Source organism: Salvelinus sp. IW2-2015, linkage group LG14, assembly GCF_002910315.2.
Source record: "Salvelinus sp. IW2-2015 linkage group LG14, ASM291031v2, whole genome shotgun sequence".
NCBI classification, from domain to species: Eukaryota; Metazoa; Chordata; class Actinopteri; order Salmoniformes; family Salmonidae; genus Salvelinus; species Salvelinus sp. IW2-2015.
The window spans coordinates 53,694,113-53,709,015 of NC_036854.1; the positions used below are offsets into that span (position 1 = coordinate 53,694,113).

Below are 14,903 nucleotides of genomic sequence, written 5' to 3' on the forward strand. Positions count from 1 at the left end.
TCCTTGTACAGTACTATCCACTCCAGTGACTGGAGGCCATTACAGCTCAGGGTAGGTATAAATCTGGCCTCACATCGTTATGCCACGTAGTGTGCAATACTATAGCTTGGCAAAAAATCCATTATCTCATCACATTTTGCATATACAGTAGCATTTCCTCCTGTATTTCAAATATAATAGTAATGTTACTGAAGATGWGTCACAATTATCTACGTCTCGTAAAGTTACATAATTGTTGAATGTTACACCACATCCAGACCACCAAGAGATGGGACATTTAACTTCTTATGGCTGCGATCCCGTTAACAGGATCGATATGACAACAGCCAGTGAAAGTGCAGGGCGCCAAATTCAAACAACAGAAATCTCATAATTAAAATAACCCCAACATACAAGTATCTTATACYATTTTAAAGGTAATCTTGTTGTTAATCCCACCACAGTGTCCGATTTCAAACAGGCTTTACAGCGAAAGCACCACAAACGGTTATGTTAGGTCACCACCAAATCACAGAAAAACACAGCCATTTTTCCTGCCAAAGACAGGAGTCACAAAAAGCAGAAAGAGATAAAATGAATCACTAACCTTTGATGATTATCAGATGACACTCATAGGACTTCATGTTACACAATATATGTATGTTTTGTTCGGTAAAGTTCATATTTATATAATAAAATCAATTTCCATAAATCCTCATAATAAACATTGATCAAAGATACAAGTGTTATACATGGAATTTTAGATCCACCTCTCCTTAATGCAACCACTGTGTCAGATTTCAAAGAAGCTTTACGGAAAAAGCAAACCATGCAATAATCTGAGGTCGGCGCTCAGAGCCCAATTAAGACAAAAAGATATCCGCCATATTGTGCAGTCAACAGAAGTCAGAAATAACATGATAMATATTCACTTACCTTTGAATATCTTCATCAGAATGCACTCCCAGGAATCCCAGTTCCACAATAAATGTTTGATTTGTTCGATAATGTCCATCATTTATTTCCAAATAGCTAATTTGCTTTTGTTGGCGCGTTTGGTGAACAAATCAAAACTCACGAAGCGCGTTCACTAGTTGCAGACGAAATGTCAAAAAGTTACGTTACAGTCTGTAGAAACATGTCAAACGATGTATAGAATCAATCTTTAGGATGTTTTTAACATAAATCTTCAACAATGTTCCAACCGGAGAAATCCTTTGTCTTCAGAAAAAGCTAATGGAACGGGAGCTACCTCTCATGTGAATGCGCGTGAYCAGATCCTGGCACTCTGCCAGACTTCTGACTCAATCCCCTCTCATTCAGCCCCCCTTTACAGTAGAAGCCTCAAACAAGTTTCCAAAGATGGTTGACATCTAGTGGAAGCCYTAGGAAGGGCAACATGACCAATATCCCACTGTATCTTCAATAGGGGCTGAGTCGTAAATCGACCAACCTCAGATTTCCTACTTCCTGGTTGGATTTTTCTCAGGTTTTTGCCTGCCATAAGTGTTGTGTTATACTCACAGACATCATTCAAACAGTTTTAGAAACTTCAGAGTGTGTTCTATCCAAMTATATATATTATATATTAGCATATTTTAGCAACTGGGACTGAGGAGCAGGCAGTTTACTCTGGGTACATCTGGGCACCTTATTCTTCAAAGCTATTCAATACTGCCCCGAGCCATTTAACGTATAATACTAAGTCAAGGTGGCGAATGATGACTCAGCTGATACTAGTTCCGYCTGGGTATCTTTCACAGTATGAGTGTAATGAACACAATGGGAGACAGAGAGCTGGTTTCAAGCGCAGGGTGCAGCAGGTGTTTATTGTAAAGGACCACAGGAGGAGGCAGGTAGCTGGGTCCAGGGGCAGGCAGAAGGTGTTGGTTCAGTTTTTCTGTGCTCTGTTTTTTACTTAACAAATAAGGAACACTCAAAATGTGCACTTATGAATCATAACAATTTTAATCAAAGTACAGCTGTAGACAGAAGTCAAAGATCAAACATCACAGATACAACGGATGTCTCTCCTGAGTTTTGCAAAATAGGAAAAGTCCCAAGTTGCTTTTATCATGCTTGTAGTCAACCCTCKGTAATGTAACTGTCTACGTCATTACCTTCTACTCATGAGACCAAGCCCATGCATCCACAGCTATACAAACATAATTTCAGCGTCATCTAAAGGCTTAGCAGTAAATGTCCACTCCCCAAGTTGATTTATAGTGGTATGTCTAACTAGTCTCTTATCTCTTTCCCCTGCATGGTTCTGTGTTTATCTTTGAGGTGCTTTTCTCACAGACCGTTTCTTTATAAGAGGCAGAGACTAGAAAATAACTATGAAACAATTTTAAACCTTATAATATACATATATTGTTAATCTGTAGTCTATGACCCTATAAATGTGGAGGAGGAGGGTCCCATAGCCCCCCCTTCTATTAATACAACCTAAGCATAATCAATTATTATAATATATCAAACATTTGGTGCAGCCCCTATCATGACCCCAATTTGACCCCATTAAAGGTCATACACAGGGGTCCAAAAAGGCAACAGTACAGGCAGGGAAAAGGCTAGTAATGTCGTCCGGGAGATCAGGCAATAGGTTGATAACAGGAAATCCGATAGGCAAAAGTACAGACAGGGAATAGGCAAAAGGCATCATTATTGAGGCAGGCAAAAACKATCATACACAGGAGGAGTAAATTACAGGAAAAACAGAGCTCCGTATAGAGGTATGTCACAAAACAAACAATACCTCACAATGATGGGGGGCAAAGAACTGAACTAAATAGTGTAAGATAATGACATACAGGTGTGTGAACAGCTGATCAGAATTCAGGTGATTGGGATCTGGAGAGTGAGCTGCGTTCAGGGGATCTACGTGTTTGAGAGTGTGAGTTGGAAGCAGACGTTACAATGAGTGAGATCAATTTTTATTCAAATATGTATCTGTGCTCTGGCTTGGAATCTTTCAAAAGATAAGAGTTAGATGTAGAGTATGCCTAGAAGGTGGCTTTTCATGGACAAACTAAAAGTCAACCACCTGGCTCGGAAGTTGTACAATTCCCAGTGTACTGTATATGGCCTGTTTTTATCTAACATGGATCAATTGGGTGTAAGTGGACCCCTCTGGCCTACCACTCTTGTTTAAGTGTCCATCACCTTCATCGTTACCTCTCATAACTACACGGATGGTAGGCCAGAGGGGTTCCTATCCTAACAAAGCGCTCCAGTCCCCACACTTTTATTTCCTCTTCCCTAGACAAATATCAAGGATCCTAGGCTTTTTGCAGGGAGAGTGGCCTACCCCTCTGCCGCCAGCGCTGGGTAGAGGAAATGCGCGCCTGCTATAATGTATATTTTCCAGCAGCACAGGGACAATGCCGATGCAGGGCCATGCCGTGACAGCCACAGAAGTATTTTAATCATCGGCTCTCCCCAGGAATGACACGGTCGTGGTGCAGGGTTAACAGAGATGTGAAGCCTTTCTTTGCTTAGTGAGATGATTCACTTGGTTTACTGCCGGCTGCAAACACAACCTATTTTCTTACGGGCTTCATTTAACGTTTTTTGGGAAGCTACTGTTGTTGTTTTTTTGGGGGGGGGGTGGTTTGGTGGCCATTAGCCAACTTTTTTATAACAGCCAGCTTCTTCTTCAGAAAGCTTTATGACTGTTTTGTTCTTTCAAGTTAGAACTTTGTTTCTTTGTCTCTGTGATGTCCCTAGAATTTCTAAGCAAACAGCTGGAGGTAGGGCTTTCTCCCGTTTTATTAAACTAGGCAAGTCAGTTAACAACAAATTCTTACGCTGGGCCAATTGTGCCCTATGAGACYCCCAATCACGGCCGGATGTGATGCAGCCAGGATTCGAACCAGGGACCACTGTGATGACTCTTGCTCTGAGATGCAGTGCCTTAGACCGCTACACTACTCAGGAGCCAGAGTGGCGCAGCTCCTATAGAGCTACATTTTTATGGAATGGTCTGCCTATTCATGTGAGAGACGCAGACTCAGTCTCGACCTTTACGTTTTTACTGAAGACTCATCTCTTTAGTAGGTCCTATGTTTGAGTGTAGTCTGGCCCAGGGGTGCGAAGGTGAATGGAAAGGCACTGGAGTGACRAAACACCCTTGCTGTCTCTGCCTGGTCTGTTCCCCTCTCTCCATTGGGATTCTCTGCCTCTGAMYTTATTTCGGAGGCTGAATCACTGGCTTACTAGTGCTCTTCCATGCCGTCCCTAGGAGGGGTGCGTCACTTGAGTGGGTTGAGTCCCTGACCTGATCTTCCTGTCCGGTTTGTTGCCCCCTCGGGCTCGTGCGGTGGAGGAGATCTTCGAGGGCTATACTCAGCCTTGTCTCAGGGTAGTAGGTTGGTGGTCTGTTGATATCCCTCTGGTGGTGTGAGGGCTGTGCTTTGGCAACGTGGGTGGGATTATTTCCTGCCTGGTTGGCCCTGTCCGGGGGGTTCGTCGGACGGGGCCACCATGTCTCCCGACCTCCGCTGTTCAGCCTCCAGTATCTATGCTGCAATAGTCTATGTGTCGGGGGGGTAGGGTCAGTCTGATAAATCTGGTGGTTATTCTTGCTGTTTATTCTGGTGTCCTGTATGAATTTAACTCTCAATTCCTCCAATCCGGATCCGGGAGCACCCCCCACAGTAAAAAGCTGACTAGCATAGCCTAGCATAGGCGTCACAAGTAAATACTAGCATCTAAATATCATTAAATCACAAGTCAAGCCACCAGAATGAGATACAGATCTTGTGAATCCAGCCATCATTTCTGATTTTAAAATGTTTTTACATGGAAGACACAATATGTAAATCTATTAGCTAACCACGTTAGCAAAAGACACCACTTTTTTTACTCCACCAGTTTTTTACTCCATCAGTAGCTATCACTAATTCGACTAAATAAAGATATAATAAGCCACTAACCAAGAAACAACTTCATAAGATGACAGTCTGATAACATATTTATGGTATAGCATATGTTTTTTTAGAAAATTTGCATTTTTCAGGTATAAATCCAGTTCTACATTGCAGCTGCAATCTGAAATAGGTGCGAAGCTGCCAGAATAATTACAGAGACCAACGTCAAATAAACTAATTTATCATCTTAAAACATTTCTGAAAAATACACAGCTACAGCAAATGAAAGCCCAACATCTTGTGATCCAGCCAATATGTCAGATTTTTTAAGTGTTTTACAGCGAAAACACAATATGACATTATATGAGCTTACACAATAGCCAGAATACAACCGCATTTACCAGCAGTAAAATGTTAGCGATGTAACAAACCAGCAAAAGATTATAATTTTTACTAACCTTGATATCTTCATCAGATGACAGTCCTGTAATCATATTAAACAATGCATATAGCTTTTGTTCGAAAATGTGCATATTTAGCACGCACAAATCTGGTTATGAATGTAATCAGTAAAAAACATGGCATGCATTCTGCCCGGCGCCATCTTGGAAGGCACCTAATCTAATCATATAATAATCGAAAACTTGACAAAAAAATACAGGTTGGACAGCAATTGAAAAGATGCATTAGTTATTATGCACCCGTGTGTTAGATTTTTTAAAATTAACGTACTAAGACTATCAGTGTGCGTTACAGCCAGACAAGTGCCGCAATAATGGCCGAAAAATACTTTTACATTTTTCCACAGAACAACGAAATTAACATCATAAATAGTTCTTACTATTAGTGAGCTTCATCAGAATTCTGGTGCAAGGTGTCTTTGTCCAAAAGAATTCGTTGCTTTGTTTGTAAACGTCCTCTTCAACTTCGGAATTAGCAGCTACATCAATAGCTAGTGGCACACACATGTTCAAATTTCAACTAACGAAATTCCGAAATAAGCAATAATACTCGAGTAAACTGATATCAAATTGGTTTAAAATACTTCGTTATGAATGTTTTAAGCTATATTCGAATTTAAATCACAGACGGATATATCTTAGGCCGATAACGAGAGCTTTTGAGCATGCCATTCTGATGTCCTCTCTTGCGTCTTGACGAGCGTCGAAAAGAACGGACCTTCCACTCCATGGCCTTTTATAAAGTCTGAGAAATACGTAGAGACTCCATTCCACTTCTCATTGGTTACTGACATCCAGGGGAAGGCGGGTGCAGTTCATTTCGACCCATAGGACACATACAGAGCTTTAAACTGATCCGAGATCAGAGCCTAGTTTTCAGACCTTCGCAGTTCCTGTCATGATTTTCGCTGCAGAAAGACTTCTGGTTCACCCACAGACATAAATCAAACGGTTTTAGAAACTAGAGATTGTTTTCTATCCAATAGTAATAATAATAATATAATAATATGCATATTGTACGAGCAAGAATTGAGTACGAGGCAGTTTAATTTGGGAACGCAAAATGTCGAAGTTGAAACAGCACCCCCTGTATTCTCAAGAGGTTGCTCCCTCTAATTCTCTCTCTCTCCCTCCCGGAGGACCTGAGCCCTTGGACCATGCCTCAGGACTTCCTGGCTGTCCCCAGTCCACCTGGTCATGCTGCTACTCCAGTTTCTACTCTTCTGCCTGCGGCTATGGAACCCTGACCTGTTCATCGGGAGTGCCACCTTGTCCCAGACCTGCTGTTTTCAAATCTCTCTACCACAGTTTTTCCTAGCCACTGTGCTTCTACATCAACATTGCTTGCTGTTTGGGGTTTTAGGCTGGGTTTCTATAAAGCACTTTGTGACATCTGCTGATGTAAAAAGGGCTTTATAAATCATTTTGAYTGCTTGAAAGAACAAGGAATGTTTTGTTCATTTTGTACCTAGCCTGGTTTGAGGGACCTCTGTTGGATTGATGGCTTGAAGCTAGCTCTCTCGTGCATGTCAACAAACAGGGTTCACTGGTGTCACAGCAGCTGACACTGGAGCGCTGTTAATACTCTTACACGGTGGGAGAAACTAGCATCAAACCTGATGAATCGATGAATAAGTGGATGGATTGGAGGAAAGGGGGATACAGCTAGGATATAGGAGCAGATGGATCGATCCGATCCACACATCCACACATACAGTAGCTCCATAGACAGATACTTTGATGAACATGAGTTAAAAATAAATCAGCTTCTCGACTGACATGTTGATTCCTCGTCTTAAACAGGGAACTAAAGCATTGAAGAAGAGGCAGCTGTGGTTCTCCCATTAGGAAAACTTCACCCACWATTCATTGGTTTGTTCTGTATGGATATTGACAACTACTTGGCTTTATTGACCATCATTATGGCGTAGCGAGAGCATGGCAGAGGCCTCAGATAAAGAGGCGGACAGCGGCATATCATTTCACTAATTGAGCCATTTACTTAGACTGGCCAATAACACTTTTCAGCCTGAGGGCTTTAATGGCATTGATAAAGAAAGACAGAGAGAAAAGAAAACACTTAACAGAGTCTTTGATTTGTAAGCATAACAAAAGTTTAGGCAGTTGGTCTAAATACCTCAACAATGTTTTTCCTCAGTGATCCCAGGCTTAATTTGAAATGTATGCATCCTTTTGTCAAGTCTACAAGTTCTGTTCACAATGTCGCTATGAGAGTGTATGCTTGTGGGTAGTCAGCGGCAATGTTCCCTCTTTTTTTTCAGCACTGAGCAAATTTCAGGTCTGCTGAGCGCAAACTTCAACTTTGTGAAAATGCTTTGCAACTTCCAGCTGGCTTTTACTGTGAATACTGGGGCKCTACCCACTTTTTAATTATTTATTTTTACAGTGGCCATGTTGTCTTCTGTGGCTAATTGATCATAATATAGGCTACTCTGGCCTACCATCAAAAACAATGGAGAAATGCATCCCATAACATTTTAACATGGAAATAGCTGTTCTATCATCAGCCTAGTAGCAGCCAATGTGTGGTGTTTAATGTAGGCCTACATTCCATAAGACACCTTCAGACAAGGAGGTGACTGAAAATGTTGCTGTGTTTTTTGACGCAAGAAATCACTTTACAAAATAAAAAGCATTATTATTCCCATTCCATTATTACAGAGAATCGACAAATTATGCTACCCTCTGCCTATTTGCTACTTAGCTTATTCAAGCCTKTCTCAAAATACAACACTAACCCTTTAGGACAAAAAAAAAGCTTTTTACCTGACTCACTTTTCAAATTTGCCTAGAAATGTACACATTTTGTGCTCGTAGGAAGCAATCACTCCCCTATTGCTGACTACAAATGATCTATAACTAGGCTAATAACTCTCTAAGTAGCAAAGGATATGAACAAAATGTGCACAAGTGGCTACTTGCAGCTCTCGCTTTGATCTCAAAACAAGCACATCTACTCGCAATCGCTCATGCTCTCATCACAGTGCAGTTCAAAGTTAATGGCACAGATCCATATATGGCAATGCTCTATTWGCATATAGGCCTACTGCAGCTCTGATTGTCWATGTCACACAGGTCTGTGTAGAGTACGGGCTGAGTAGTGCATGTAAATGCAATAGAATCCTACTCCGATGCGCTCTGCCTACAACAAAATCTCTTGCATAGTTCGTTTTGTTTCTGCATGTTGCATTAAAAGTGGCTAATTCTGGATTCATTTGATCACAACTGCCACAGTAAAGGGAAATGTTGATAGTGTCAACAGGGAAAACTCTTGAACAGTGGTCACCAACCATTTCTGAGTCAAGATCACTTCCTGAGTCAAAATGTAAGCCGAGATCTAGCGTAATGTAAGCCGAGATCTAGCGTAATGTAAGCCGAGATCTATTTTTTTTATACATAACTTAAAAAATGTAAGTCTATGCAACATTAACCAGTTAAAAACAGTACTGTAGCAATGAGGTTTGTGGTGTAAGTTATAGCCCTAATTCATTATCACCGCATAATGGCTTTTCTTGAATTGCCCTGCCACTGCATTGTTGTTTGGGACATTTTAAAATTATATTTCAAAATTTTAGGTAGGCTATATGATCACACCGGTAATAGATCTGTTGTTGTATTAATTGTGAGGCACAGCTGAATGAGCATTGAAAATATTTGCTTTTTATTTTTATTTTACTGGGCTGATGGTGCCTGCATTTGATGGTCAGTCTCTGCGGAGGGAGAGAGCAGCAGACTGAGGGTCYGCCTCTCAACATCCCTTTCCCTTTSTTCCACTAACACTGACCATAAGGATCGAGTTGCACCGCATTATTTCTGCCTCATGCTCAAATTCATGTTGTTACTCCTATGAACAGAGAAAGTGAAATATTCCTCGATATTAAAAAAGACCCAAGCCGCTAATAATAGCAACGCAAGCCTATAGATACGCTTTCCTACTCATTAATTACTGCTGCAGTGCTTGTTGTAGGGTTGAGTGGAAATAGGAAAAACACACATTTATGGCTTATAGAAGTGTTGACTAAGTATTTACACATGAACTCAGTCATAAAAACAGCAGCTYCTTGCTGTGTTTGATGACAGACTCCTTCTAGTCATGGGTTTAAACATTTTGAAATATCACAGTATCAATTTTGCTGTAGCTTTCTTTTATGCCTGCTACATTACTGCAGGCACGGTAATCTGAGCCATCCGATTGGCCAGCGGTAGATTTATAGTGCGCTTGATTTTCTCTCTGGGCCCACCGGGAAGGCAGGGTTTGTACCTTCAGACACATGAATGGTACAAAATGGCAACAGTTCGCCTAACCGGCACATAGGGCAGCGGCATCGGGTGCATCTACGGCAACGAATAACAAAAATAGGAACACATGGATATGAATGCCTTGGGGAACAACCAGTCGATCGCAATCGACAGGTGACCACTGCTCTAGAAAAATGAGGGAAATTCAATATCGTGCTTCTCTCTCCGGGCTACTGCTCTCACACGCACGTGCGCAGTTTAGAGGGAACATTGGTCAGCAGGTGTAGGGGTASAGACAGGTAAATAAGCTTCTAAAGCTTTTTCCAAAGACAATATAAATAATTTAATATTATTTACATTAGACAGGTGGACCTCTATGCATGACTTCTAATCCATGCATACATACTTAGCCTACTTAACCTCATTGGATGCAGTTGCCTCCTTGCTGTTGTAAAGACACAATTCTCATGTTTTATTTACTACAAAAGAGAGATTAGAAAGTTTAGTGTCCAAATATCAAATCAAATCAAATGTATTTATATAGTCCTTCTTACATCAGCTGATATCTCAAAGTGCTGTACAGAAACCCAGCCTAAAACCYCAAACAGGCTAGGAAAAACTCCSTAGAAAGACCAAAACCTAGGAAGAAACCTAGAGAGGAACCAGGCTATGAGGTGTGGCCAGTCMTCTTCTGGCTGTGCCGGGTGGAGATTATAAYAGAACAGGGCCAAGATGTTAAAATGTTCATAAATGACCAGCATGGTCAAATAATAATAATCACAGTAGTTGTCGGCCTATATCGAATCTTCCATTCCTMTCAAAAAGTTTGGAAAAGCTSTTGCGCAGCAACTCACTGCCTTCCTGAAGACAAACAATGTATACGAAATGCTTCAGTCTGGTTTTAGACCCCATCATAGCACTGAGACTGCACTTGTGAAGGTGGTAAATGACCTTTTTAAATGGCGTCAGACCGAGGCTCTGCATCTGTCCTCTGCTACTAGACCTTAGTGCTGCCTGTTGACAACCATCGATCACCACATTCTTTTGGAGGACTGGAAACCCAAATTGTCTACACGGACAAGTTCTGGCCTGGGTCGATCTTATCTGTCGGAAAAGATATCAGTTTGTCTCTCGTGAATGGTTTGTCCTCTGACAAATAACTGTACATTTCGGTGTTCCTCAAGGTTCCGTTTTAGGACCACTATGGTTTTCACTATATATTTTACCTCTTGGGGATGTTATTCGAAAACTAATGTTAACTTTCCACTGCTATGCGGATGACACACAGCTGTACATTTCAATGAAACATGTGAAGCCCAAAATTGCCCTCGCAGTAGCGTGTTTCAGACATAAGGAATGGATGGCTGCAAACGTTCTACTTTTAACGGACAAAACAGAGATGCTTGTTCTAGGTCCAAGAAACAAAGAGATCTTCTGTTAATCTGACAATTAATCTTGATGGGTGTAAAGTCGTCTCAAATAAAACTGTGAAGGACCTCGGCGGACTCTTGACCCTGATCTCTCTTTTGACGAACATATCAAGACTGTTTCAAGGACAGCTTTTTTCCATCTACGTAACATTGCAAAAATCTGAAATTTTCTGTCCAAAAATTATGCTGAAAAATGTATCCATGCATTTGTTACTTCTAGGTTAGACTACTGCAATGCTCTACTTTCCGGCTACCCGGATAAAGCACTAAATAAACTTCAGTTAGTGCTAAATACGGCTAAATACGGCTGCTAGAATCCTGACTAGAACCAAGAAATTTGATCATATTACTCCAGTGCTAGCTTCCCTACATGGCTCCTGTTAAGACAAGGGCTGATTCAAGGTTTTACTGTTAACCTATAAAGCGTGACATGGGCTTGCTCCTACCTATCTTCCGAGTTGTCCTGCCGTACATACCTACACGTACGCTACGGTCACAAGACGCAGGCCTCCTAATTGTCCCTAGAATTTCTAAGCAAACAGCTGGAGGCAGGGCTTTCTCCTATAGATCTCCATTTTTATGGAACGGTCTGCCTACCCATGTGAGAGACGCAGACTCGGTCTCAACCTTTAAGTCTTTACTGAGGACTTATCTCTTCAGTAGGTCATATGATTGAGTGTAGTCTGGCCCAGGAGTGGAAGGTGAACGGAAAGGCTCGGAGCAACGAACCGCCCTTGCTGTCTCTGCCTGGCGGTCCCCTCTCTCCACTGGGATTCTCTGCCTCTACATCTCATTACCAGGGGACTGATCAGGAGTGACTACAGTCCTTGACAACACAGGTACAGCTGCGCAAACTATGCTTTCACCCCTTAGCTCTCTGTACAAAAATGTCCCATCATCCCCGATCTCTCTCTCTCCTCTCTTGTCACCCCTCTCTCTATCCACTCCTGTCCTTCCCTCCTCTCTCTCCACTCTTGTCATGCATTTCTCTTCTTTCCTGTCATCCCTCTCTCTATCTCTGAATCGCCCTCTTTCTCCTCTCCAGGCATCATCCGGACAGCGCTGCCCAACATGGACCGAGAGGTGAAAGACCAATACATTTTGGTCATCCAGGCCAAAGACATGGTGGGCCAGATGGGCGGCCTTTCAGGCACAACCTCTGTCACGATCACTCTCACCGACGTCAACGACAACCCGCCACACTTCTCTCGTAGTAAGACTGAGTCCTTTATGCTCCGTGCGTCACTGACACTGTGTCTCTCTCCCTCGCAGACAATTCCCTGAACCCCTCCATTCACTGTCATCTCAGTCTCACTATAGTGTCGGTTTGACATGAATCTCTAAAATCACTCTCATTCACAATGACAGTTTTGGGGAGAAAGCTTTGAGTGAAAATGTAGGCTATACTTTATATTGCAGATTCATTTAACCACAGTACCCCTTTCGTGCATATGTGTAATTTCGCTGAACATTGTGTATCTCTAGATCTGATCATCAGGGTGTTCACAACACATGTATTACTTCTTTGATCAAAGGCTTCAAATGTAGGATATCCTAGGAGGTATAAACCTAAAAAATGTTTGTCAACAGCCTATTTCACAGCCCACTAATGGGTTCCAGGCCAGGCGTTGGGATTCAAAGGCGTGAGGTGCTTCTCATGATGATCTGTGGCCCCGGCAATTGCTTTACCGCTGATAGTCCTACCGACCGGCCGCTTTAACCAAGCACTGTTGTCCTAGGAAGAAAGAGGCTTTGGGACCAGGCTTGGTGAAAAGCCACCCCCCCCCCCCCCCCCCCAAGGTCATGGATCAGAATTAATAGAGTATTATGGGGGGGGGGGGGGGCTTTTCACCAAGCCTGGTCCCAAAGCCTCTTTCTTCCTAGGACAACAGTGCTTGGTTAAAGCGGCCGGTCGGTAGGACTATCAGCGGTAAAGCAATTGCCGGGGCACAGATATCATGAGAAGCACCTCACGCCTTTGAATCCCAACGCCTGGCCTGGAACCCATTAGTGGCTGTGAAATAGGCTGTTGACAAACATTTTTTAGGTTTATACTCCTAGGATATCCTACATTTGAAGCCTTTGATCAAAGAAGTAATACATGTGTTGTGAACACCCTGATGATCAGATCAGAGATACACAATGTTCAGCGAAATTACACATATGCACGAAAGGGGTACTGTGGTTAAATGAATCTGCAATATAAAGTATAGCCTACATTTTCACTCAAAGCTTTCTCCCCAAAACTGTCATTGTGAATGAGAGTGATTTTAGAGATTCATGTCAAACCGACACTATAGTGAGACTGAGATGACAGTGAATGGAGGGTTCAGGAATTGTCTGCGAGGGAGAGAGACACAGTGTCAGTGACGCACGGAGCATAAAGGACTCAGTCTTACTACGAGAGAAGTGTGGCGGGTTGTCGTTGACGTCGGTGAGAGTGATCGTGACAGAGGTGTGCCTGAAAGGCCGCCCATCTGGCCCACCATGTTTTGCCTGGATGACCAAAATGTATTGGTCTTTCACCTCTCGGTCCATGTTGGGCAGCGCTGTCCGGATGATGCCTGGAGAGGAGAAAGAGGGCGATTCAGAGATAGAGAGAGGGATGACAGGAGAAGAGAAATGCATGACAAGAGTGGAGAGAGAGGAGGGAAGGACAGGAGTGGATAGAGAGAGGGGTGACAAAGAGGAGAGAGAGAGATCGGGGATGATGGGACATTTTTGTACAGAGAGCTAAGGGGTGAAAGCATAGTTTGCCAGCTGTACCTGTGTTGTCAAGGAATGTATTACCTGCCTGACTCAGCCCCTGTAATAGGATTAGAGGCAGAGAATCCCAGTGGAGAGAGGGGAACCGGCCAGGCGAGACAGCAAGGGCGGTTCGTTGCTCCAGAGCCTTTCCGTTCACCTTCCACTCCTGGGCCAGACTACACTCAATCATATGACCTACTGAAGAGATAAAGTCTCAGTAAAGACTTAAAGGTTGAGACCGAGTCTGCGTCTCTCACATGGGTAGGCAGACCGTTCCTAAAAATGGAGATCTATAGGAGAAAGCCCTGCCTCCAGCTGTTTGCTTAGAAAATTCTAGGGACAATTAGGAGGCCTGCGTCTTGTGACTAGCGTACGTGTAGGTATGTACGGCAGGACCAACTCGGAAAGATAGGTAGGAGCAAGCCCAGTCACGCTTTATAGGTTAACAGTAAAACCTTGAAATCAGCCTTGTTGCTTAACAGGAAGCCAGTGTAGGGAAGCTAGCACTGGAGTAATATGATCAAATTTCTTGGTTCTAGTCAGGATTCTAGCAGCCGTATTTAGCCGTATTTAGCACTAACTGAAGTTTATTTAGTGCTTTATCCGGGTAGCCGGAAAGTAGAGCATTGCAGGTAGTCTAACCTAGAAGTAACAAATGCTGGATACATTTTTCAGCATAATTTTTGGACAGAAAATTTCAGATTTTTGCAATGTTACGTAGATGGAAAAAAGCTGTCCTTGAAACAGTCTTGATATGTTCGTCAAAAGAGAGATCAGGGTAACAGAGTAACGCCGAGGTCCTTCACAGTTTTATTTGAGACGACTTTACACCATCAGATTAATTGTCAGATTTAACAGAAGATCTCTTTGTTTCTTGGGACCTAGAACAAGCATCTCTGTTTTGTCCGAGTTTAAAAGTAGAACGTTTGCAGCCATCCACTTCCTTATGTCTGAAACACAGGCTTCTAGCGAGGGCAATTTGGGCTTCACCTGTTTCATTGAAATGTACAGCTGTGTGTCATCCGCATAGCAGTGAAAGTTAACATTATGTTTCAATAACATCCCCAAGAGGTAAAATTATAGTGAAAACAATAGTGGTCCTAAACGGAACCTTGAGGAACACCGAAATGTACAGTTGATTTGTCAGAGGACAT

General features: G+C 42.6%; 1 protein-coding gene across 1 annotated transcript in view; it reads left to right on the plus strand.

Annotated features, from left to right (window-relative positions):
- LOC139022491 (cadherin-7-like) overlaps positions 1 to 14,903 on the plus strand; it is a 123,307-nt gene that overhangs the window by 71,534 nt on the left and 36,870 nt on the right. Inside the window, exon 4 of the mRNA XM_070446819.1 lies at positions 12,047 to 12,214. Within this exon, the coding sequence (XP_070302920.1) occupies positions 12,047 to 12,214 (168 nt within the window). The remainder of the gene's footprint in view (positions 1 to 12,046; positions 12,215 to 14,903) is intronic.